Source organism: Chrysemys picta, chromosome 7 (assembly GCF_011386835.1).
Source record: "Chrysemys picta bellii isolate R12L10 chromosome 7, ASM1138683v2, whole genome shotgun sequence".
Classification (NCBI taxonomy): domain Eukaryota; kingdom Metazoa; phylum Chordata; order Testudines; family Emydidae; genus Chrysemys; species Chrysemys picta.
The window spans coordinates 42099115-42124683 of NC_088797.1; the positions used below are offsets into that span (position 1 = coordinate 42099115).

At 44.8% G+C, this 25569-nt stretch overlaps 2 protein-coding genes across 5 annotated transcripts in view; both read right to left on the reverse strand.

Annotated features, from left to right (window-relative positions):
- The window catches only part of IARS1 (isoleucyl-tRNA synthetase 1), a 237148-nt gene that overhangs the window by 159674 nt on the left and 51905 nt on the right, over positions 1-25569 (reverse strand). For 3 of the 4 annotated variants that reach the window (XM_065551253.1, XM_065551252.1, XM_065551254.1), the window contains exons 6-8: positions 24878-24960; positions 10732-10849; positions 647-794 (exon numbers count right to left, since the gene is read on the reverse strand). In XM_065551253.1, the coding sequence (XP_065407325.1) occupies positions 647-794; positions 10732-10849; positions 24878-24960 (349 nt within the window). Of the gene's footprint in view, positions 1-642; positions 795-10731; positions 10850-24877; positions 24961-25569 lie in introns of all 4 variants that reach the window. The other variant, XM_065551255.1, reaches the window with a different exon arrangement.
- Positions 4995-7115, reverse strand: LOC135972626 (uncharacterized). Its single transcript, XM_065551256.1, has 2 exons — positions 6535-7115; positions 4995-5613 (listed from the first exon to the last, which is right to left on the reverse strand). Exons 1-2 carry the CDS (start codon positions 7079-7081, stop codon positions 5150-5152), a joined length of 1011 nt encoding a protein of 336 aa, XP_065407328.1. The 5' UTR covers positions 7082-7115; the 3' UTR covers positions 4995-5149.

Sequence of the window (25569 nt, forward strand, 5' to 3'; positions counted from 1 at the left end):
AGTAAAGTAAATCTATTTTGTTCATACATCCTACCCACCTGTTATACGTGGGTATAAATCTATTTTGTTCATACATCCTACCCACCTTTTCAACCATAGGAACGTGCTGCAGTGCGTCTCCGAATGTATCAGGGGCCCTTGAGGAACAGGCTACCTTACACACTGACTTGAACTAGCCTAATACATTCTGATTCTCCTCACCAAAGGCAATGAGACAGTTTGGTCTGAAATGGTTGGGAAATGGGGCAAAGCAGAGAAATTGTCAGACAAGGAAAGAGTTAGGATCACTTGGTGTGAGACTCTTTGGGGAATGATGGGGGATTTACTGGTGAGATAACTAACACCCATATTGCATACCCGCTGTTGCTCACTATGTAGTAGTGTAGTATGAGCATTTAGTATGTAACCACAAGTCCTTTAGTACTCATGTAATAAAGCTACGATACAATAAAAGAGTACAAAATGAATGGAGATTTTAGCAACACGGTAAATTGGACTCCTCCTTCAGAACAGTATACAGTCAACTCCAGTGAAATGCTACATGTTGAAAGTCAAACAGAATTGTCTATCACAGAAACTGCCATACACATGCATGAGTTCAATGGAACTACATTTTCACTGTATTTCATATCAAGTTAGCACTTGCCTTTTAGTTTCACATATTGCAATTCTGGGTTAACACAGAGGGCCAAGTTACTAGGCAGGGTCCAGGGGGTAGTTGTCCAAGCAACAAGAGAGACGTTTTCATCTTCATCCAATGGGAAGCTCACAATCACCGAAGGATCTTGAACATCCTTAAATGAAATAGAGATAGGGAGACGGATATGAAAGGTTTCTTGATAGTTGGCGAGAACACACACTCCAAGGAAAAGCAGTGACAGCTGTTGTCACTCAGTTACCTGGTTCCTTTAGTGCCCTGCAATCTGGCTTGTCAAAAAACTCAGTAAGAATGAATGCAGATGAGAACCAATTTAAGCATGTCTCTCCACCTCCCCCGTGTAGACTACTTGACCAAATCACGAGGGACACAACTGCCTCAACATAGTCAGAGTTTATTTCTAAAGGCTGAGAGTTGGGTGCCTGCCTCCTTCAGATGCCTTTGATAATCCCAACCTAAGATTATAAAAAAATAATCCAAGATCATAACTGGTTAAAGGTTTCCTTCATAGTTTAATAATTTTTCAGCTGCTGATATCTGGAGTTCAACATTCACCTAGTTTGTCCTAGGGGACCAGGAGTTGGGAGGACAAGCTATCACTTGAGAAAATTTTCTCCTGGCAGGCAACTATTTTTAACCAAGGCACATAAACTATATGTTCTTAAACATAGGGGTACATGGATGTTTAAAACATACTGCACAACTGACAGATGGTTTTCTACCTCAGCCTCCAAGAGTCCTGCCTTCAATCAAGTCAAAGGAATCCCTTTGTATTATTAATATCAGTGTTACTCTAAGGCTTGGTCTACACTAAACCCCCAAATCGAACTAAGGTACGCAACTTCAGCTACGTGAATAACGTAGCTGAAGTCGACGTACCTTAGTTCGAACTTACCGCGGTCCAGACCCGGCAGGCAGGCTCCCCCGTCGACTCCACGTACTCCTCGCGGCGAGCAAGATTACCGGAGTCGACAGGGAGCACTTCTGAGTTCGATTTATCGCGTCCAGACAAGACGCGATAAATCAAACCCAGAAGTTCGATTGCCTGCCGCCGAACCAGCGCGTAAGTATAGACAAGCCCTAAGAGACATTGTCTCAGACACATTAGAGAGAGTCAGTGGTGCAAGTAAGCAGGTACAGTCAGATACAGCATACCATTAAGATATTTATTGCCAGTACACCGTACTGGAAAGACAGTTTCAGAACCGCAGGGCACTCCCGGGAATCGCAGCGGTGAAAGGAGCAGAATGTGGGGTTGCCACTCCCAGTAGCCAGTGCCCCGTGCCGGCAGCTTCTCTGGCGCAGCTGTAACAGTACTGCCCTCAGCCCCTCCCCTAGCCCTGTCCTCTGGTGAGGATGTACAGACCCCAGGCAAGAGACACAGCTGCATGGAAGGGCTGGGGCAGTACAGCCCGGATCTGCTTGCGTGGCGCCACCATGCGGCCCCATGTTCTGCTCTTTTGGCCGCTGCAGTTCCCGGGAGAGCCCTGTGGGTCCGAAATCAGTATCTGGTGCAGCGGAAGGACAGAGCTCCCCCACCTGGCCCCCAGGTAACATGGGATGGGGAGGGGACGGGGAGAGCGTGGGGGCCCCAGGCTGGGAGGGGTCAAATGGGGGAGGGGGAGAGTGTCACGTGCCCCCCCCCCTTTAGCTCATGCCCCCCTTTGTGTCCATCCCATGACTTGCCTATGCATACCGGTGAGAATTAAAACCTCCTCACACCACTGGAGAGAGTGAAGCACTTGCACAAGTTATAGTTTCTGTATTATCAATACTATTGGACTGTGGAAGACTTTAAATGAAGTTATGCCCTGATGAAGAGTCCAGAGTCTTAGGGTATGTCTACACTACAAAATTAGGTCGAATTTATAGAAGCCGGTTTTATAGAAATCAGTTGTATACAGCCGATTGCATGTGTCCCCACATAAAATGCTCTAAGTGCATTAAGTCGGCGGACTGCGTCCACAGTACCAAGCCTAGCGTCGACTTCCGGAGCGTTGCACTATGGGTAGCTATCCCACAGTTCCCGCAGTCTCCGCCGCCCACTGGAATTCTGGGTTGAGATCCCAATGCCTGATGATGCAAAAACAGTGTCGCGGGGGGTTCTGGGCACATGCCGTCAGGGCCCTCCCCCTCCATCAGAGCAACGGCAGACAATCGATTCGCGCCTTTTTACCTGGGTTACCTGTGCAGACAACATACCACGGCAAGCATGGAGTCCGCTCAGCTCAGCTCACCGTCACCATATGTCATCTGGGTGCCGGCAGACTTGGTACTGCATTGCTACACAGCAGCAGCTCATTGCCTTTTGGCAGTAGACGGTGCAGTATGACTGGTAGCCGTCATTGGCTATCTGGGTGCTGGCAGACGTGGGGCTGCATTGCTACACAGCAGCAGTTCCTTGCCTTTTGGCAGTGGATGGTGTATTACGACTAGTATCCGTCATCGGTGTATTCCTCAGGGAATTCAATCAGAGGCACCTGGGCAGACATGTTTTGTCTCCTGGAGACTAAGTCCTGGCGGCAGTCCTATTGAACTGTCTTGACGATGATGGCTAGCAGTCGTAGTACAGTATCTTCTGCCAAGCACCCAGAAGCTGCCGATGGCTATCAGTCATGCTGCACTGTCTGCTGCCAGCTTAAGATGTGAAAAATAGATGGACCAGATTTGTTCTGTATTCATTTGCTTCCCCCTCCCTCCGAGAAATCAACGGCCTGCTAAACCCAGGGTTTTGAGTTCAATCTTTGGGGGGGGCCATGCTGTGTGACAGCTGTTTGTGTTTCTCCCTGATGCACAGCCACCTTTGTTGATTTTAATTCCCCGTACCTGTAAGCCATGTCCTCACTCGCCCCTCCCTCCCTCCGTCAGACAATAGTTTCACACCTTTTTTCAGTCCAGACGCCATAGCACTGGGATCATGGAGCCCGCTCAGATCACTGCGGCAATTATGAGCACTATGAACACCACGCGCATTGTCCTGGAGTATATGCAGAGCCAGAACATGCCAAAGCAAAACCAGGCGAGGAGGCGATTGCAGCGAGGCGACGAGAGTGATGAGGAAATTGACATGGACATAGACCTCTCACAAAGTACAGGCCCCAGCAATGTGCAAATCATGGTGTTACTGGGGCAGGTTCATGCCATGGAACGCCGATTCTGGGCCCGGGAAACAAGCACAGACTAGTGGGACCGCATCGCGTTGCAGGTGTGGGACGATTCCCAGTGGCTGCGAAACTTTCGCATGCGTAAGGGCACTTACATGGAATTTTGTGACTTGCTTTCCCCTGTCCTGAAGCGCCAGAATACCAGGATGAGAGCAGCCCTCACAGTTGAGAAGCGAGTGGCGATAGCCCTGTGGAAGCTTGCAACGCCAGACAGCTACCGGTCAGTCGGGAATCAATTTGGAGTGGGCAAATCTACCGTGGGGGCTGCTGTGATCCAAGTAGCCAACGCAAGCAAAGACCTGCTGATATCAAGGGTAGTGACTCTGGGAAACGTGCAGGTCATAGTGGATGGCTTTGCTGCATTGGGATTCCGAAACTGTGGTGGGGCGATAGACTGAACCCATATCCCTATCTTGTCACCGGAGCACCAAGCCACCGAGTACATAAACCGCAAGGGGTACTTTTCAATGCTGCTGCAAGCCCTGGTGGATCACAAGGGACGTTTCACTAACATCAATGTGGGATGGCCGGGAAAGGTACATGACGCTCGTGTCTTCAGGAACTCTGGTCTGTTTCAAAAGCTGGAGGAAGGGACTTTCTTCCTGGACCAGAAAATAACCATTGGGGATGTTGAAATGCCTATCGTTATCCTTGGGGACCCAGCCTACCCCTTAATGCCATGGCTCATGAAGCCGTACACAGGCAGCCTGGACAGTAGTCAGGACCTGTTCAACTATAGGCTGAGCAAGTGCCAAATGGTGGTGGAATGTGCATTTGGACATTTAAAAGCGCGCTGGCGCAGTTTACTGACTCGGATAGACCTCAGTGAAGCCAATATTCCAATTGTTATTGCTGCTTGTGCCACAATATCTGTGAAAGTAAGGGGGAAATATTTATGGCGGGGTGGGAGGTTGAGGCAAATCGCCTGGCCGCTGATTACACGCAGCCAGACACCAGGGCGGTTAGAAGAGTACAGGAGGGCGTGGTGCGCATCAAAGAAGCTTTGAAAACCAGTTTTGTGACTGGCCAGGCTACGGTGTGAAACTTCTGTTTGTTTCTCCTTGATGAACCCTCCGCCCCCCGACCCCGGTTCATTTTACTTCCCTGTAAACTAACCACCCTCCTCTCCCCCCTTCGAGCACCGCTCGCAGAGGCAATAAAGTCATTGTTACTTCACATTCATGCATTCTTTATTAATTCATCACACAACTAGGGGGATAACTGCCAAGGTAGCCCAGGAGGGGTGAGGGAGGAGGGAAGGACAAGGACACACTGCAGTTGAAAACTTTAACACTTATTGAAGGCCAGCCTTCTGATGCTTGGGCAATCATCTGGGGTGGAGTGGCTGGGTGGCCAGAGGCCCCCCCCACCGTGTTCTTGGGCGTCTGGGTGAAGAGGCTATGGAACTTGGAGAGGAGGACTGTTGGTTACACAGGGGCTGTAGCGGCGGTCTCTGCTCCTGCTGCCTTTCCTGCAGCTCAACCATACACTGGAGCATTTCAGTTTGATGCTCCAGCAGCCGGAGCATCGACTCTTGCCTTCTGTCTGCAAGCTGACACCACCTATCCTCTTCAGCCCGCCACTTGCTCTCTTCAGCCCGCGATTCAGCCTGCCACCTCTCCTCTCGTTCATATTGTGCTTGTTTGCATTCTGACATTGACTGCCCCAACGCATTCTGCTGTGCTCTGTCAGCGTGGGAGGACATCTGGAGCTCCGAGAACATATCATCCTGAGTCCGCAGTTTTCTCCTTCTAATCTTCACTAGCCTCTGCAAAGGAGAAACATTTGCAGCTGGTGGAGGAGAAGGGAGAGGTAATTAAAAAAGACATTTTAGAGAACAATGGGTACACTCTTTCACGTTAAATTTTGCTGTTCACATTACACAGTACATGTGCTTTCGTTATAAAGTCACATTTTTCCTCTTATATTGAGGGCCTGCCGGTTCGGTGTGAGAGATCACTCATGCAGTGCCAGGCAACAGAATTCGGCTTACAGGCAGCCATGGTAAGCCACAGTCTTTTGGCTTTTTTAACCTTCATAACATGTGGGAATGGTTTCAAACAGCAGCGCTCTCATTTCCCAAACCAAGAACCCGTTGGGTTGGCCATTTAAAATGGGTTTGCAATGTAAAAGGAGGGGCTGCGGTTTCTGGGTTAACATGCAGCACAAACCCAATTACCTTCCCCCCACACACCCAATTCTCTGGGATGATCACTTCACCCCTCCCCCCCCCACCGCGTGGCTAACAGCGGGGAACATTTCTGTTCAGCTGAGCAGGAACGGGCACCTCTGAATGTCCCCTTAATAAAATCACCCCATTTCAACCAGGTGACCGTGAAGGATATCACTCTCCTGAGGATAACAAAGAGAGATAAGGAATGGATGTTGTCTGCATGCCAGCAAACACCGGGATCATACGCTACAATGCTTTGTTATGCAATGATTCCAGACTACGTGCTACTGGCCTGGCGTGGTAAAGTGTCCTACCATGGCGGACAGGATAAGGCAGCCCTCCCCAGAAACCTTTTGCAAGGGCTACGGGAGTACATGAAGGAGATCTTTCTGGAGATGTCCCTGGAGGATTTCCGCTCCATCCCCATACATGTTAACAGACTTTTCCAGCAGCTGTTCTGGCTGCAATTGCCAGGGCAAATTAATCATTAAACACGCTTGCTTTTAAACCATGTGTAATATTTACAAAGGAACACTCACCAGAGGTCCCTTGTGTGCCCTCAGGGTCTGGGAGCACGCCTTGGGTGAGTTCGAGGGTTACAGGGTCCAGGGTGATAAACATATCCTGGCTGTTGGGGAAACCGGTTTCTCCGCTTCCTTGCTGTGAGCTATCTTCATTGTCTTCATCATCATCATCTTCCACGTACCCAGAACCCGCTTCCCTGTTGCGTGATTCTCCATTGATGGAGTCAAAGCACACAGTTGGGGTAGTGGTGGCTGCACCCCATAGAATGGCATGCAGCTCCGCGTAGAAGCGGCATGTTTGCGGCTCTGCCCCAGACCTTCCATTTGCCTCTCTGGCTTTGTGGTAGGCTTGCCTTAGTTCCTTAATTTTCACGCGGCACTGCTGTGCGTCCCTGTTATGGCCTCTGCCCTTCATGGCCTTTGAGACTTTTTCTACTATTTTGCCATTTCGTTTACTGCTACGGAGTTCAGCTAGCACTGATTCGTCTCCCCATATGGCGAGCAGATCCCGTACCTCCCGTTCAGTCCATGCTGGAACTCTTTTGCGATCCTGGGACTCCATCACGGTTACCTGTGCTGATGAGCTCTGCGTGGTCACCTGTGCTCTCCATGCTGGGCAAACAGGAAATGAAATTCAAAAGTTCACGGGGCTTTTCCTGTCTACCTGGTCAGTGCATCTGAGTTGAGAGCACTGTCCAGAGCAGTCACAATGAAGCACTGTGGGATAGCTCCTGGAGGCCAATAACGTCGAATTCCGTCCACACTACCCCAAATCTGACCCGCAAAGGCCGATTTTCCCCTCGTCGGAGGTGGAGTAAAGAAACCGGTTTAAAGGGCCCTTTAAGTAAAAAAAAGGACTTCGTCGTGTGGACGTGTCCAGGCTTAATTCGATTTAACGCTGCTAAAGTCGACCTAAACTCGTAGTGTAGACCAGGCCTTACAGGATTAACATTTTGCATAGTTGTGTAAGGAATATTTCCAACAGGCAAAATTTAAAAAGCAAGTGTTACTCAAACCCCACATCTTTTGAAGTAACATCAGTTTTATGGCTAGAATCTAAGTGGCAATACAGACCTACTATAGCTCTGTGAGCTTGTTACCTAATGGCAGCCTGCAGGAATGGTAACATTTTTGTTATAGAACTAAAGAACAAGTTTGGTATTTTTGTAACTAAAAGTAACAGCATTATCAGGCTCCATGATAGATTTTTAATGTGGAGTTTGATTATCTTTATAAACCTCAAACTGCATCCATTTATCTTTCCTACCTACTTCACAAGGGTATTGTGTGAATAACTTAATGCTTGCACGACTTGGCAAACAAATACTACATATACATTGAATATTTAGTAAGCACAAGTCTTCAAATTAGTGCTCTGATCTAAATAGATAGCAGACTAAAAAGGGTTGGAAAGGTCAGTGCTCTAATAAAAAACCTTCAGGTGAAACCTAGATGGATATCTGAAGTTGTTCAAGTAAGTAGACAGCACTTTTCTTTCTGAATTGTTGGTGAAACAACAGCCCCCACTGCAACATGGTACTAGTTGGCCCTGTAACGTTAGAGGTGCCGCCTGGTACATGAAATATGAAAACCTGAAGATACGACCTCTTTTGTTTGCAAGAGAAGTGTGTTATCTGTAAAGTCCCTGACAAAAAGGTAAATGGGCAATGTTCTTCTGCCTGCCTAAAATCTCTCTGGAGTTTCAAATGAACAATTTATTCTTCACTTTCCCTCCTAAATAATTGGCTCCTGCATTCCACCCATAAAGGATACCACATCCATGGCAAGAAAGCTGATCCTTTGGTGTACTGTACAGTCTCTCTCTAGTTTGTGTGCTATGAAATCATTAAATTTAGCAAAATATGCAAGGCTTTCCAAAGCGAAAAGCTCCAAGCAGCATTAAAAAGCTTTCTTAGGGCATTTTTACAACACCTAACAAATTAACATCATATGCATAAACCAGGAACACTCAAACAGATTAGGTCACATTGCCATTTGTGCACTGAAAGCATCCCTGGCTCCTCTCCAGCAACACAGCTCAGAATAGGTAATTCCATTATGGAATGGGAGCTATTTAAGTCACAGCTAAGGGCTGCTTCAGAAGGAATTCTTTCTATAAGCAGCTGGGGCGGCAACAGTCAGACTCAAACAGTTATGTAATGCTTAGATTATGAGCAATACCCAGTGAAGACTATGCTAGCAATAAAATTTAGTCTCTACAAATTGTTAGACAAAGACTATGATGTTTCTAACCAGCTTGTTCTAATGTTTCACAAAGTACTAAACATGCCAAGCAACTCAACAAAATCCTGGCATTTTGAAAGATGAATCATGTTACATTTACAAATGAAATAATTGCTTAGTATTTCTCTGTTTGCGTTATCTCAGTTTCCTTTACAATATACTTTTCTTTACTCAGACACAAAATGACTGAAATTTTATTTATTTTTCAATTGTGAAAGTTTGCTACATGGGGGCTTCCTCTAAGCACACTTATAGTTTCTGTTACACATTAAAATGGGGTTTTATACTATACAGTAACTCCTCGCTTAACGTTGTAGTTATGTTCCTGAAAAATGCAACTTTAAGCGAAACGATGTTAAGCGAATCCAATTTCTCCATAAGAATTAATGTAAATGGGGGGGGGGGGGGGGAGTTAGGTTCTAGGGAAATTCTTTTTCACCAGACAAAAAACTATATATTATATAGATATACACACAGTATACATTTTAAACAAACAATTTAATACTGTTCACAGCTATGATGATTGTGAAGCTTGTTTGAGGTGGTGAAGTTAGAGGGTGGAAGAGGGAAGGATATTTCCCAGGGAATGCCTTCCTGCTAAATGGTGAACTACCACTCAGCTGAGCCCTCAAAGGTTAACACATTGTTGTTAATGTAGCCTCTCACACAAGGCAGCACGAACAGGAGGGACAGGAGACAGCATAGCAGACAGAGACAGACACACATCTTGTGTGTGGGGGAGACAGAGAAAGAGAGCGAGCGAGAGATGCACACTGCCCCTTTAAGTAAGCTGACCCACTCTTAAGTGCATTGTCTTTTTAAGTGGATCAGGAAGTGGAGACAGCAGCTGCTGCACCAAGCTCTGTGTCTCGTAGGTTGGTGTCCCCTCCCTGCTCTATATGGAGAAGGGGTAAGCGGGGTGCAGGAGCAGGGGGAGGGGGACACCCTGACATTAGCCCGCCCCTCCCCCCCCCCCCCCCCCGCACAGCAAGCAGGAGTCTCTGGGAGCAGCTCCAAGACAGAGGGTGGGAGCAGCACATGGCAGTGGGGGGAGGGACAGCTGAACTGCCGGCAATTGATAGCCTGCTGGGCAGCTGCAGCACAGGGAACTTAGGGGGAGCTAATAGGGGGGCTGCCAGTCCACCCTGGTTACAAGCCCCCACCAGCTAGCTGCGACGGGCTGCTCTTCCTGCAAGCAGTGGACAAAGCAGGCGGTTGCCAAATGACTTTAGAAGGAAGCACTGCACAACTTTAAATAAGCATGTTCCCTAATTGATCAGCAACGTAACAACGATACAACGTTAACCAGGACGACTTTAAGTGAGGAGTTACTGTACTAATAATATCCTGCTTCATTGCAGAAGTTCATGATTCCATTTCCTTCTTTCATTTCCTGAAGCAAGGGCTAAGGAGTAGCTTTACTAATGGCACAAGAGAAGGCAGAGGAGCAACAAGTGGTATTTAAGCTGCAATACTGGATCTCAGATCACAGAATTCAATTCTCCTCCCACAACTCATCTGCTAACTTTGATAAGTTACAGGTGTGGCTGCTGAGCTGCCAGCTAGAGCTCCCCAGAAGATCAGATTCAATATACAGGGAATCCTCTGCTGAGGTGAGCAGGAAAGGTGCAGTGTAAAATATTCACTGTAGAAACCCAACACAGTGAGGTACACAAAAATGTGTGAGGAAGAGTGGAGCAATTTCCCAGATCAAAAACTGTGAGAATGGTGAAAGGGGCAACAAATAATGACCAAAGGAACGGTCAGGAAAAAATCATAGCAGGACATATACATGACTAGGCCAGCTCTTTACTAGCACTATTCTATCAGTTTTGAGTATGTCGATAAGCCTACATTCCACCCAACTGAAGTATTAAAGCTTTCCGGTCCAAAACAGACACTCACTCCAATGTGACAGAGCAGTTACAGGGGTCAGATTATTATACATACATATAGACAATGATATACCTTGTAGTTCTGGTGAGCCTCAAAATTCGAAAGAGGAGTGTTACATGCTGTGGAGAAAGGCATAACCTTAACGCCTCTGTAAACCAGTCCTTTGTTGTACAGCTGTTTGAAAACCCACCTAAAAGTAAATAAGGAACATATAATAACTTAATAGTTTAAGATTCAAACTAAAGGCAGCTGTAGTGTAGGATTATGATGCAGTAGGGAAGGTATTCTGAAAAGTTCAAATAATTTTCAAAATACAGACAATATTTACTACTTGAAACACCAGAACTCAAAGCATCTGCACATACATATACAAGTCGTATCTTGAAACAATATAAATACTTAATGCCATTATGACATTTTTATTGTGAATATTCTTTCAGTTAGATTCAGCTTTGGGTCATCCTGCCAGCTCTGCCTTGCACGCACAACACATGGCAATATTCAGATGGGATATAAATCACTGTAACAGTTGAATCTTTCCCCAACTGCTTGCTTGGGGACCATAAAACTTAAATTTCAGTGATTAACACAAAATGCTTTCCTCAAGAGGCCACATCTAGGCAACTAGGTTTGTTTAGAGAACAAGAAGTTTTGTGATTCCATGAGTTACATTCATGAAGCATTGTATAACACTTTCCATCCCAAAAGACCCTTGCTTCACCAGCTATATGTATGGCACCATGCATCATTGGCAGGGGAGAAAATAGTGGATTTTTGGCAACCCAGGTGAATGATGGCTCTTCAAATAGTAGGCAAAGATCTTCACTGTCTACACTGTACACCTTTATTTGTAAAGCCTCATTCAAGAGACTTGCATATTCAGTGACACAGTTTTCCAAGGGCTCAAATTATCACACCAGCATCTGGCCCTGTGGTCCTGGGGAGTCTAGTTATTTTGTAGTTGGATGATCAGACTATTCAGCAATCGCTACTGACTTTAAAAACTCTTGAACTCTCCCACCCAAGCTACGTTTTCAAAGCATTGTTAACATTTTCAGTGTTTCCTTCCAGATGAACATCTTATTAACATGCAAGCAAACACAGAGCCGTCTTGTTAAATAGTATGTTTATGAGACCAAACTGCACTGGGTCACGCTGTTTTGGCAATTGGTCCTTTTTTCTGGACGCCATCATTTTGTGCTTCAGAATCTATGCATTCATTTAAACAAAGATCTTTTGCTCTTATGTTTAGGATAACCATTCAACATGGGAAATCAATTCCAACAGCTACAGTGTTATCAGTCTGCAGCCTGAATCAACAGCACTGAGAGATATGAACTGGCCTATTGACAATGAAGCCTAATGATAACCTAATAATCAGAAATGTCAACTACTACATTGCAGAAAGGAGAAATTAGAGACCACATTATGAAGATCTGCACAATCTACTGAAAGTGTCATCCATGACCCAACAGTTGTAGACCAAAAGTTCAGTGAGGACTTTAATCGACTCCAGGGAGCAAAGTGCAGCATCTAAGCACCACCAAGAGGAATCAAGTCTCAGAAGCCCGGAGGGGTATCCAGCCACAACCAAGGGGAGCAAAAAAACGAGGAGTTGAGCAAAGCTTGCAGGATCTTATCATGAACATCTGCACAATCCATTGACCGTGCCTTCTCAAATTGGTAGGGCTCAGTTTCTAGAAGGAGCTGAAGAGTAGTACTATTTACCCACACAGAATTTGATCCCTAGGCATATATTCCTCCACTCTCACCCCAATTCAAAGAACTATTCAAGTGCACATTATGAGACACATTCTTTCCCCTGACCAAGTACATATAATTCTGGTCTGGAATAAAGGTGCTCTGAATGTGAGAAAGCCAAATAGTTGACCACCTTGACATGGCTACCTTTATGTTTTGTTCTATGCATTCCTTTTACAATTTGATCATTACTCCTAAGAAAGGAGATATACCTGCTAAGTTTATAAAAAGAGCATCATTGCTAGGACTTAATTTAAAGCTACCAATCATTCAAGCAATAATGTAGCCAAAATGTAGTGAGATAAATTTTTTATTTATATGCATTTTCAAGCATAGGTATTTCAGTATTCTAACTAGGAAAGCTCTGTTGCAACTGAGCAAAAGTATAAATTTTCATTTTATGTTTTATCAACTTAAGCTATATTAAATGACTTAGTTGTGATAAGTCACTGATTTTGGATTTATTCTTCAATATTCTTGTATTTGCCTTCTGAAAAGTGTTGATTAGAATATTATAGATAGATAGATACACAAAAGATGTCCAATTTATTTTTTATTTTTTTCCTAAAGAGATATAGCTTACTAATCCCACAGAGGAAAACAGTTCAGTGCCACATCTATGAACATTTAATGACTGCTTAGATGTACTTGTAACCTTAACAAAAAAAATCAGAGAAGGGGGACCACTAGGTGGAGCTACAAAATTAAAATACAAATGAACAGCCTCCTCTTGTTGTAATTTTATTCAACTGCAGTTTAAAAGCTTCAATTTTTTTCACTACCAGGTAGACACTATTTAGCTTTCAAAATGCATTCCCATTCAGAGACCTCTAAACAGAGGTTACTACATCTCACACTAAAAAATTGTTTTTAAATTTCCATTGTCAAAGGATATAGTCATTTGTATTCAGAGCAGACTACACTATAGGGCAGAGGTTCTCAAACTGGGGGTCAGGACCCCTCAGAGGGTCATGAGGTTATTACATGGGGGGGTCACGATCTGTCAACCTCCACCCCAAACCCCGCTTTGCCTCCAGCATTTATAATGGTGTTAAATATATTTAGAAGCGTTTTTAATTTATAAGAGGGAGGGGGGTCGCACTCAGACTTGCTGTGTGAAAAGGGTCACCAGTAAAAAAAGTTTGAGAGCCGCTGCTATAGAGTCATAAAAACAGATTGTTGCTTGATGAAACTGCCTGTGTTACCATGACAAAAATATATTTGTCATCTCTGAGCTACACATAACTGTCTTTCTATCAATAAAGTATCAGTCACTAGGAGACAACAAAATAGACAGGATGTAACTTTTGTTGCTAGCAGCATTCCCTACCCCAAACCAGCACACTAAGCATCAGCAGTTTTGCTTAGATCTAAAAAATAAATAAAAGCCAGTTACTACTTGCAAGTGGACAGTCCTTTAATTCATCTTTATGTGCCTAAATTAAGCAAGATATATTTGATGGGTAGTCTGAAAGAGGCATTAGGCTTGTGATCCTGGCATAGAGAAACAGCAGCCCTTTCTGGAAGGTCAGCAATACTACTGGGAAGCATGCAGAAACTTCTTGCGCCACAGGTCACTTCTGTGTGCAAAGGAAATAGGTTACACACTCACGTAATATTTAAAACAGAAAAATCTATTCCCTTGAATTTCACTCTATAAACAACATTAGACAGGTGAAACCACACTTCTGATTGCCATCTTAAGCATCTGCAAACTGATGACCTAATTCTCAAAAGACACATTGAACTCCTACCAAACAATGGGATTTGCAGGTGCTGAGCACCTCTTGGGATCTGGCCCTGAGCCCCATATTCTGATAAGCACTATATTCACAAATAAAAAAAAAACAAACAAAAAAAAATAACAATCCACCCTCACAACACATCACAAAGCACAACCCACAATGGGGTTTGGCACCATAGTTTTGGGCAGTTGAGATCACATTTAACCTTAATCTGGGTACCAAGAAAACGGTCACAGATCTGTGCTTCAGAGGAGCCTGAAGCCTGTTATCCTGAAAGCAAAGATTTCCCCAATTCTCAAACAACCAGCAGGCCACCTACCACTCAGTACATCCTTCAACATACCTCCCAGATGCAAAGAAGTTGTCCTGCATACACACTTACACCCCACATGACAGGGAAGTAGCTCAGTGGACCACTCTGACGGGGAGTCTAATATCTAAAAGGTCCTTGTGGAATTATTCTCAAGCCCATTGCTTTAGGGATTTATCTAGTTGCAGGTTTAGCATCTTTCCTATTCTGGATCAGGAGTCAGAGATCTGAAACCATTTAGGATTCTTTGCTCTCAAGAAAGGGAAAGCAATCCCTTCCACTATTCAAGGTAGTTTGGGAAACAAGACTCTCAAAATCATCACAAGCCAACATTATAGCCATGGGGGGGGGGGGGGTTGCAGTTCTTTAACAGGCAAGTCCTTGTTGCTTTAAACAGGATTAAAAAATAAGGTTTAGGCAAGGAGTCCAGTACTGTCATTAGCCATAGAAAAAGCAACTCGGGATGATTAGGGCTTTTTTTTTTTTTTTTTTTTAAGAAAAGTCTTTTAGAGTGCAGCATCAGGGTCTACACAGACATTTAGTTTGGAGCAGGCTAGTGCAGAGTAGATTTACAGCCCAGCTTACCACAAACTAAGTGCTCATGTTGACATGCCCATAGACCAGTGCTTCTCACAGCTGGTCCGCCGTTTGTTCAGGGAAAGCCCCTGGAGGTCCGGGCCGGTTTGTTTACCTGCTGTGTCCGCAGGTTCGGTCGATCGCGGCTCCCACTGGCCGCGGTTCGCCGCTCCACGCCAATGGGGGCTGCGGGAAGCGGCACAGGTCGAGGGATGTGCTGGCTGCCCTTCCCACAGCTCCCATTGGCCTGGAGCGGCGAACCGCAGCCAGCGGGAGCTGCGATCAGTCGAACCTGCGGATGCGGCAGGTAAACAAACCGGCCCGGACTGCCAGGGGCTTTCCCTGAACAAGCGGCAGCCTGACTTTGAGAAGCACTACTATAGACTGTTTTTAAATTCAGCCATATTCAGGACTGAAGGTTTCAGAATTAGACTCTAGATGGTGCTATTAGACGACTATTTGAAAAAAAAGCGCCGATCCACATAAACATTGAGAAACATTCAAGGTCAACAGGCCGCAAAATATATCCTACTTCTGATATTTAAGAAAAGATCAGGACATGTTGGAATCCAAAACAGATTTTAATATAAGAGCCACAAACACACTTAAAATCCTTGCTGATAAATAGGGTGGGGTCAAACAGGTGTATCGGGATATTTCTCTATTTCTAATTTTCATACTGCCTCCATTCTTATAAGCCAGCGGAGAATAGACAATGGCACATTATGTCGTCCTAGCAACCATTCTGATCTTTGATTGTTATAATAAGTGAAACAATTAAGTTATTTTTTCTGTTAACACTTCTCAACATGACACCAAATCTCTCAGCTATGAGCAGAGTACTATTTCCTCAACTCAAGTTTATTTCAGACCTTTACCCATTTACCAGGGAAAATTCTGTTTAAGATCCAGGACTCAACTGACCACAGCACTATCTGGAAAGGTACACCAATAGTTGTGTTAAAAATCCATACTGTCTTTCATTGGCACATGTATGTCTATCACGGTTACCCCTTTCTGAGACACTTCCTGCAGGTCTCTCAGGTCAGTAAAATGTAAGGGGGTACCAATTGTTTTCACTTTGACTCAATGCAGCTCTGTTTGGGTCAGAAGATAAAGTATGCTGTATGCCAGCACTTGTTTCAATAGCTCAGGATGGTGTGCTCTCAGCACTATTTTAGGCAATAAATACAGTTACCTCCTGAATCAACCTTGCACTGAAAGAAACAAACCTAAGAATTCCACACAAGTATGAATAAAAGTATTTTTAAAAAAGACTTAGAGGTCTGACTGTACCTTCTCATCAGAAACCCTCACAGAACTCTCTTAACAGAGCACAAAACTAATATTTAAGTAATACTACTGAACAGTAACACCTATGAGTCCTTTAAAGATTCTGCCAAAGCATCTCAGTCTTTAATATTAAAAAAGATGAAGTTCTGTTCAAGGGTAAAAGTCACCCAACTGGAAATGCCTGTTTCACCTTTAACAAATAGTCATCTGCCGCCACCATCACCACCAAGCAGCATGAAATGCCAATACAAACACAAAATTTTGTCAAGCACAGAACAGACATTTCATTAAGGGCCTTTATTTATATAAAGATAGCATGACCAGGGACATTAGTTGGTGCAATGCTTCAAACACTAGCCTTCCACTCATGCAGACCTGGACACAAAATCCTGCCTGGTTTGCAAATGAAAATCAGTTTGGGGACTCACCCCAATTTGCGTCTAAAGGATATTCAATCTTAAATGGACTATTCAGTTTGGCACATCTAGTATTATAAGTTCAGAGAGGGATTCACAACTGTAAAACAGCCTCCACTATAAGATCAGAATGGAAAGCATTAACAAAGCTGTATAAAGCAACTCTACCCGCATGTGGTTCCAGCAGATCTCATCCATTCCTCATCCATACAAGGACTAAGTAAAGCCACAACTAAAGGGTTGGGGGGGGGGGGGGAAGGGAAATGATTTTGTTGTTGTTGTTGTTGTTTTTGGAGGGAGTTAGTTTATTTTTAAAAGAAGGCTCGAGTCCCTAAAGACTATTTTGCAGAAAACAGTCTTCTATTTAATGTAGCTCAGAGGAAATGTGCTTAAAATCAATTAACATGTTTCATACTAAACCTCCATCTCTTCATGAAATGCTTTTCTGTCCTTCTCTTGAATCAAGACAATGCTTAGAAAAGTGACCAAGACACAACCCTCCCCCTCCCCCCCCATTAATGGTGTAGAGAAACCATTCATCCACCCCTGTATGGGATACACGGAAGAAAAGAGAAATTTACATACAGCTGGCACACCTGAAATTTACAGGGTTTGTATTTGACACGGATTGTGTTTGGAACCAGCTCCCCTTCCCCTCCAGTTCTTTTAGAGTCTCTCCCCTAACTTTCCATTCCACATCTGCTAGCAGCAGAAGGAATTTTACTAGAATCTCTCTTTGAAACATGTATGTATTGTTATAGGAGATAACAGAATTATAGCCTGTCAAACTACAGCTAAGGGTAGCATAAAATCCCTCCTTTACTGTAAGGGGCTAAGAAGCTCAAATAACCTGGTTGGCACCTGACAAAAAGAACCAATAAGGGAAGAAGATATTACCCCCCCCCGCCCCGATTTGAAAGTAAGGGGGAGGGGAGAGAGAGCGAGAGAGAGGTTTTGTTTTTGCTCTCTCTGTTGTTCTCCCCGGGACAGAGAAAGACCAGGGAAGGAAAAACACATCTCCTAAAATCCTCCCTGAAATAAGCATCCAAGATTACAAATAGTAAGTAATAGCAAGGAAATGTGTTAGATTATCTTTTGTTTTAGCTTGTGAATTTTTCCTATGCTAAGAGGGAGGTTTATTCCTGTTTTTTGTAACTTTGAAGTTTTGCCTAGAGGGGAATCCTCTGTGTTTTAAATCTTATTACCCTGTAAAATTACCTTACATCCTGATTTTACAGAGGTGCTGCTTTTACTTTTTTCTTTGTAATAAAGTTCTGCTTTTAAGAACCTGATTAGTTTTTAGTGTCCTAAAACCCCAAGGGTCTGGTCTGTGCTCACCTTGTTTACCTATTTGGTTGGTATATTATTTTCAAGCCTCCCCAGGAAAGGGGGTGAAGGGACTTGGGGGTATTTTGGGGAAATATCCAAGTGGTCCTTTTCCTGAATCTTTGTCTAACTCACTTGGTGGTGGCAGCGATACCATCCAAGGACAAGGAAGAACTTGTGCCTTGGGGAAGTTTTTTACCTAAGTTGGTAGAAATAAGCTTAGGGGGTCTTTCATGGGGGTCCCCAATCTGTACCCCAGAGTTCAGAGTGGGGAGGGAACCCTGACATAGGAATCAAAGTGAAATAGGCTAATTTAGAACTATTCAGTCACAGAAAGAAAGCCTAACTGCCTTTTCTCAGTAGGAAGAATGGAGCCAGATTTTAAATAAATTGGTTCTTTAACCACAGATATAATATTTGTTCCTAGGCAAGGACAGAGACAGCATGCTCTAAAGGTTTATGTCACGTGTAATATTTAATAAATTCAGCCACTGCAGGACAAGGTCAGTAGATACTTCCCTACCACAGATATAACACAGCATTCAAGCCCCCACTACAAGATAAGACAATTCCAGCAAAAATTATGCTTGGCTTACACACAGTTTCAGCAAGTATGACCTATCCCAGTCACTCTCAACCTTTCCAGACCATTGTTCGCCTTTCAGGTGTCTGATTTGTCTTTCATACCCCCGAGTTTCACCTCACTCAAAAACTACTTGCTTACAAAAAAGTAAAAATAAAATATATAAAAATACAAAAGTGTCACAGCACACTATTACTGAAAAATTGCTTACTTTCTCAATTTTACCATACAATTATAAAATAAATCAACTGTAATATAAGTATTATACTTACATTTCAATTTATATAGAGAGAGAGCAGTATAAACAAGTTATTGTATGAAATTTTAGTTTGTACTGACTTCGCTAGTGCTTTTTATGTAGCCTATTGTAAAACTAAGCAAATATCTAGATGAGTCGATATACCCCCCGGAAGACCTGTGGTTGAGAACCACAGCCCTAACCTATAACAAATGTGCAGAGTATTTGAATGCTCATTCACCAGTTACCACTGGGACCTACGTTTGTTTTAATGCTTACAGGTGGTTTCTAGGCTTCCACTACTACAGTACACCATGGGAGTCAGATCTCTGGAATCGGAAAAGAAGGAGTAGGAAAGGCTAACTCCAGTGGCATCCTCCTCCTGAGCAAATGCATAGAATATGGCCTGCTCATCACAACCACCCTCTCTAGACACAGTGTGAAGTATAAGAACACCTGGAGACACCCACTCTCCTGGCATTGGCACCTTCTTGACTAGGTTATTGTTAGAGCTCGAGATCAGAAGGATGTCTGCATCATGAGGGCCATGCATAGAACTGATGACTGTTGGACAAACCATTGCCCTGTTAGCTCAAGCATGAATTTCCAGATCACCTCAAGGCATTGCAAGCAGGCAAAATCAGTACGAAAGAAATTCAACGTCAAGTCCCTTGAAGATATAGTGACTCGGGAGAAACTTCAGCAGTGTCTTCAAGAAAAGTTTGCCGCTATGCCTACAGCTGATGATGATAAAAAAAAAATCTCTGGAAGGGATTAAAGACTGCCATTCTCTTGGCACGTGCTGAGTCCATTGGCTATGTCACCAGCCATCACCAAGATTAGTTTGATGAGAACGATGCTAAGACTCCGGGCCTGCTGGACCAGAAAAGAAAAGCTCATTGTATGTGGCAAAATGACATATCACACCAGCAGAAGAAAGACTCATACAAGCAATTCAAGGCTGAAGCCCAAAGGAAAATCTGTGGCATCAAAAATAAGTGGTGTCGAGAAAATGCCAAGGAGATTGAGCTTTATGCTGATAAACATGACATGAGGAGTTTCTTTCAGGCAATAAGGGCCATTTACGGCCCATGCTCCCACACCACTCTAAGCCCAAGACAGGTCAATGTATTTTAAGGACAGCGAAGGCAACAAAGCCAGATGGAAGGAGCATTTTGAGCTACTCCTGAGCCATGAGTCAACTGTCTCTGATGTCCGTATCAAATCTATACCTCAACATGAAAGAGAATCTCTTGCTTACCCCTCCCGCCCCCCGTACCCTTGAATAAGTAACGTGAGCTATTATGCAAACTAAGAACAACAAGGCAGCAAGGCCAGATGGCATACCAGCTGAAGTCTACAAGTTTGGAGGTGAAGAACTGGTAGGGAAGCTCCACAAACTTTTTCTTCATATCTGGTATAAGGAGAAGATTCCCGAAGACTGAGAAACCCTAATATTGTTACAATCTTTAAGAAAGGAGATAAGTCGGAGTGTGGAAACTATCAAGGCACTGCCTTGCCATCTACAGCAGGGAAAATTCTTGCCGGTATCCTCTTAAACCGATTACTTCCCCTTGCTGAGGAAATATTGCCAGAATCTCGGTGTGGTTTTAAATCATCCCTCGGGCTAACCGACATGATCTTCGTTGCGTGCCAAAAAACTTGGTGAAGCCCTGTAGAAGGTGCTGGCCAGATTTGGCTGCCATCCAAAATTTATCAAGGTCCTAAGGCTTCTCCATGATCAGATGACTGCCACAGTTCTCTGAAATGGCCTTGAGATGGAACCTTTCATCATTAAAACTGGGGTTAAGCAAGGATGCATTGTCGCCCCTCCAGCATGGCTGTACTGCCCCCAGCCCTTTCACACAGCTACATCTTATGCGTCCTGTCCGGGGTCTGTCACGCAGCCCTGCTGGAGGACACAGGTTGGGGGTGCGAAGCTAGGGGCGGAACAGCCGCGCCAGAGGAGCTGCCGGCATGGTGTTCTGCTCCTTTCGCCACTGTGGTTCCCAAGAGAGCCCTGAGCTGCAGGCTCTCCCAGGAACCGCAGCGGCAAAAGGAGCAGAACGTTGGGCAGCCCCATGCCGACAGCTCCCCCAGTGGGGCTGCCTACAGACCCCAGACAGGAATCACTAGATGCAGCTGCGTGGATGGGCTGGGGGCAGAACAGCTGCACCGAAGGAGCTGCCGGCGTTCTGTTCCTCCTGTGTCTTTCCAGTACGGTGTATTGGCTATAAATAGCTGACTGGTACAGCATACCGGACCATACTGCCGTATTTGCACCACTACAGAACTCCTAGATTAAATCAATGGACTGAATCAATGGCATGATGTGGTCCCGTTTTTTTAATATTCAGGTTACTATCCAGCCATTCAGCTAAGCCCATCTCTAATAAAATTCTCCCTGCCTCAGCCCTGCTTCCCCCACTCACTACCCCGGGGCCATGACAGCTCTGTTAAAATGCAGAAAGGAAGCCACAGATTTAACATGGACAAATGCTGAAATGCTGTGATAGCAGACCCAAAGGGATAGAAACAAATCATTAGAATCATGTTATTTGCACTGAGAAATGTTAATGTTCACGTTCGAGGCCTCAGTGTTCTGCTTTGTCCTAAATCTGGACACTAGTTCACAATTCACTAGCATACACACTTCGGAACAGAAATTCATCTAAGACACTCAAATTTGGAGACCCAACCTGATCACCTCTCCTGCCTCCTTGTCTATCACAAACCCCTGTGCCCTGCCATTTGGACCAGCTATGGGGAGGAGGGGTCCTCATTAAATATCTTCTCCCCAATGGAGTGTACATTCAATACAGAATGGATGGGCAACTCTTTAATCTTCAACGTCTCCGCTCGAAGTCTAAAGTCTTCAGGACGTCCATTACTGACCTTCAGTATGCTGATGACTGTGTCATCCTTGTGCACACAGAGAATGGCCTTCAGTCCATACTGGATTTTCTTGCACAAGCTTACCAAAGCCTAGGACTCTCACTCAATATTGAGAAGACTAATGTGCTCTATCAACCTGCTTCAGGACTTGCATATGACCCACCACAAATCACCATCGAGGACCAGATTTTGGAGACAGTTGAGTACTTTTATTACTTCAGTAGCCAACTTTCTGAAAATGCAAAGATCGACAGAGATCCAGCACAGGATCCAGTGTGCAAGTGCTTTTTTTGGGAAATTGCTCCAACGCGTTTCACAGACCATGACCTGCAGCAGGACACCAACGTCTATAAGACAACTGTTATTCCAACACTCCTCTCTGGATGCGAAACTTGGGTGACCTATCGACAGCACCTCAAGAGTTTGGAGAGAGATCCCCAACTATGCTTCCGGAAGATCCTTTGTGTCAAGTGGCAAGAATGCCGCACTAACAGCAGCATTATCGCTGAAGTCAATGTCACCAGCATTGAAGCAATGATCCTCATGCACCAACTTCGCTGGGCTGGACATTGTGTGTGGATGCCAGACTCTCACCTCCCAAAACAAATCCTCTACTCTCAGCTCACCCCAGTCAGAGATCCCGTGGTGGTCAGAGAAAACGCTATAAAGATACATTTTCAGTGTATTTTAAAGAAAACTGATGTGGATATCAAGCTGGGAAGAACAATGGCTCCATATCCTCCATCAGGCAGTGGCCTGCTTCGAGGAGAAGCGCCTTGCCCTCGAAGCTGAAAAGAGAGAGAGGAGGAAGGAAAAAGAAATAAAACTTTGTCTCAGCAGGCCTCTGGCCTGCCACAAAATGTCTGTACCTACTGCAGGTTGATTTGCAGTTCCAGGATCAGACTCCTGAGTCATCTCAGGACCCGTATGTAAATCCATGGTAGAGATCATCCTCGAATCGAGGGATCGCCAATCTATCAATCACACCATGGGTAACTGTTAGAAATGCTGTTTGATCAGACTCCAGGATCTTGTGTCTTGGGAACAGATGGAAGAGAAGAGTCACTGAAATAGGTAGAAACTAATGCCAAAAATCCTTAGTGTATTTAACTGAAGGACTAGGGACAGCGAGACAGTGCATTTGTTACCAATATTAACATACTGGCATCTCGTCCTGTAGGACATAGGAGACATATTTTCCTCCCACAGTCAGGTCAGAACACCTCAAGAGGATTAGCTGTGGTTCATTCTTAAAGTCAAAGCAGAAATTAGTAATCTGCAATTTATTTTACCCATTTAATTTGACTCTAAATAGGTTTTACTTTTTCCATGCAAGAGAAAACACTAAAAGACAACAGAAAAATTCTATAAAAACCCATGAGAAATGTAATACATCATCATTCATAATGAGCCTCAGAGCTAAGTTTAAACTTAGCTATCTAAATCCACTTATGAGTTTAACACCTGAAGGCCAATATGATTTTGTCCACCGTGTTAGCTGAATTCGGGAATCCACAGCCATGCAGGATTACTCTCCTTAGAGAGACAAAGCAGGTGAAGTAATAGCTTTTTTCTCTCCTTCAGAAATCTAGTAACTACCCTTGGCATTCCACCAGAGGGCTGATGAGTCATCCTAGTGATTTTCCAGGGAAGTCACAAGAAGCTGCCAAACCCCAGAGCCACAAAAACAAAATGCAAGAGAACTAGATTCCCAGCATCTGAATTCAACCTAGCAAAAGTGTTTTAGCTACAGCTATCCAGAGTTTGAATTGTTCATCCTCTTGAAAACATCAAGAAGGGAATTTTTTTCTGGGCTAGATACCCTTACTTGTTAAAGAGACATAGGGTGACCAGACGTCCCGATTTTATCGGGACTGTCCCGATATTTGCTTGTTTGTCCCGCGTGCCGAGCAATGTTTGGTCGGGACACTGGACAAACAAGCAATTTTTGCCCTCTGCTCCGGCTCGCCTCCCTCCTTCCCCCATTGGATAGCTCCCCAAATCCCCGTTCTGGCCCCGACCACTCACTGCCACATTGGACCCCTCCCCAAATCCCTGCCTCTTCCCCAAGCACAACACATTCCTCCTCCCTACCAGGCAAGCGCTGGAGGGAGGAGGCCCGGGGACGGTGGGGTGAGTGCAGGCAGGAGGGCAGGGCGGTACCTACAGCGGGTCAGCCCCGGGTCCAGCCTGGAGAACTGGCTCCCTACGCGCCCATGGGTGGGAGTGGGGTTGCGGTTCCTCGGGGCTTCACATCCACCATGTGCGCCCCGGCCCTGGGGCGAAAGCGGCCGGGACCTGAGTGGGCATAAGCCAGCTCGGTGCACGCAGGCTCTCGGGCCCCGCACAGCGTGCGCTGTAAAATCGCGCAGAGCCTCCACTGCCACTGCGCTCCATTCCCCAGTGCATGGCTGGAGCTTGAACCCACGCGGAGGGACAGGTCAGGTGTGAGCGGGGCTGCAAAAGCCTTGCCTCAGACCCTGACTGTGAAAGCCCCTGCTGCCACCACTCTGAGGGGATTGCGTGGGGGAAGGTGGAGACGAGGCGTGGGGGGAGGGGGCGCTCCGGCTTCCCCCCCCCCCCCCCCCGCCGCCATTTTTTTCCCTCCTCCCCGTGTCCCGATATTTCAGTTGTGTCATCTGGTCACCCTAAGGAGACAATAGAAAATCTTCAAGGTCATTCTGCAGACCTACTAAGTTTGAATGGAGTAGATCAGGGATGAGACTTCAGGGCCAGACTAGCAATGACCACTTCTTCTATTAATATCCACTTTATATTTTTCTTTCAGAAACTCGATTCAAGTGAACAAAGAGCAGGCAGATAATTAAGTCTCTTGCCGGACACATTTTCACATTGTATATGGAAATAAGCTCCAAGAGAAATAATAGGGGAGATGCTTAAACTGGCCCATTTTCCATACTTCTGACTCAGTAGTGTAAACGAAAATCTCTTGAGAAATGTAGGAAATATGCTTCTTTATGAAAACACACATCTCACTATACAATTTTAATAACCAGAGCATTTCAAAAGAGAGATAATTTCGAACAGCATCAACAGAATGCTAAGACTACTTACCAGACAGTCTCCATGAACTCAGGATATAGAGTTTTATAGTCATTGTCAAAGTCAATCCAGCGTCCCAGTCTGGTAATGCTAATCTGTTAAAATATGAACATACAGCTTTAAAGGCAGCTTAAAACAAAGATCATAGTACATTTCCCAGATTTATCTCTTTGTAATAGCTTGTTTAAAAAGCAACATGTTCTACCCTTATCAGTGAACCAAGCCCACAAAACAGTCAAGCCTGACAATGGTTCAGGGTAGAGCACTTTATCTAGCATGGAGTATGCTAAGGAAAGGTCATGAATACAGGCCTTTCCTTAAATTCAAAGCCATGCAATATAAAAGTATCTACTCACTGCAACTAAACTTGGAGATTGAGAGTGTATTGAAGCTGGTGGGTCAGACCTTTGCTCAGCATACTGCCAAATGATTCACCAGAAACTTGGCTTTGCCTGCACTAGTTTTGTTTTTGATTATAACCATGTATCTGCTATGGCGACAGTCAAAATGGGGAGAAGAACAGAACTTCACAGTTCTCTCCATTTCTACAGAGTTATAGTCGGAGAGCTCTAAACATTTATCTAAATCAGAGCTGGAAAAGCCATTGTGTAGGCACTGTACAAAATTATTTCAGGACCAGCTGCCTCCTCTGGCCTCCCTATACTTGGAAGCCACATTGCTAAAGCCACAAGGACTCTGACAAG

Excerpts from the sequence above, each read along its gene's own strand:
- LOC135972626 (XM_065551256.1), bottom strand. The coding sequence starts at position 7,081 with ATGGAGTCCCAGGATCGCAAAAGAGTTCCAGCATGGACTGAACGGGAG. Across the intron at positions 5,614-6,534 it reads GGGCACACAAGGGACCTCTG|CTGCAAATGTTTCTCCTTTG; the intron begins GTGAGTGTTCCT and ends CTCCTCCACCAG.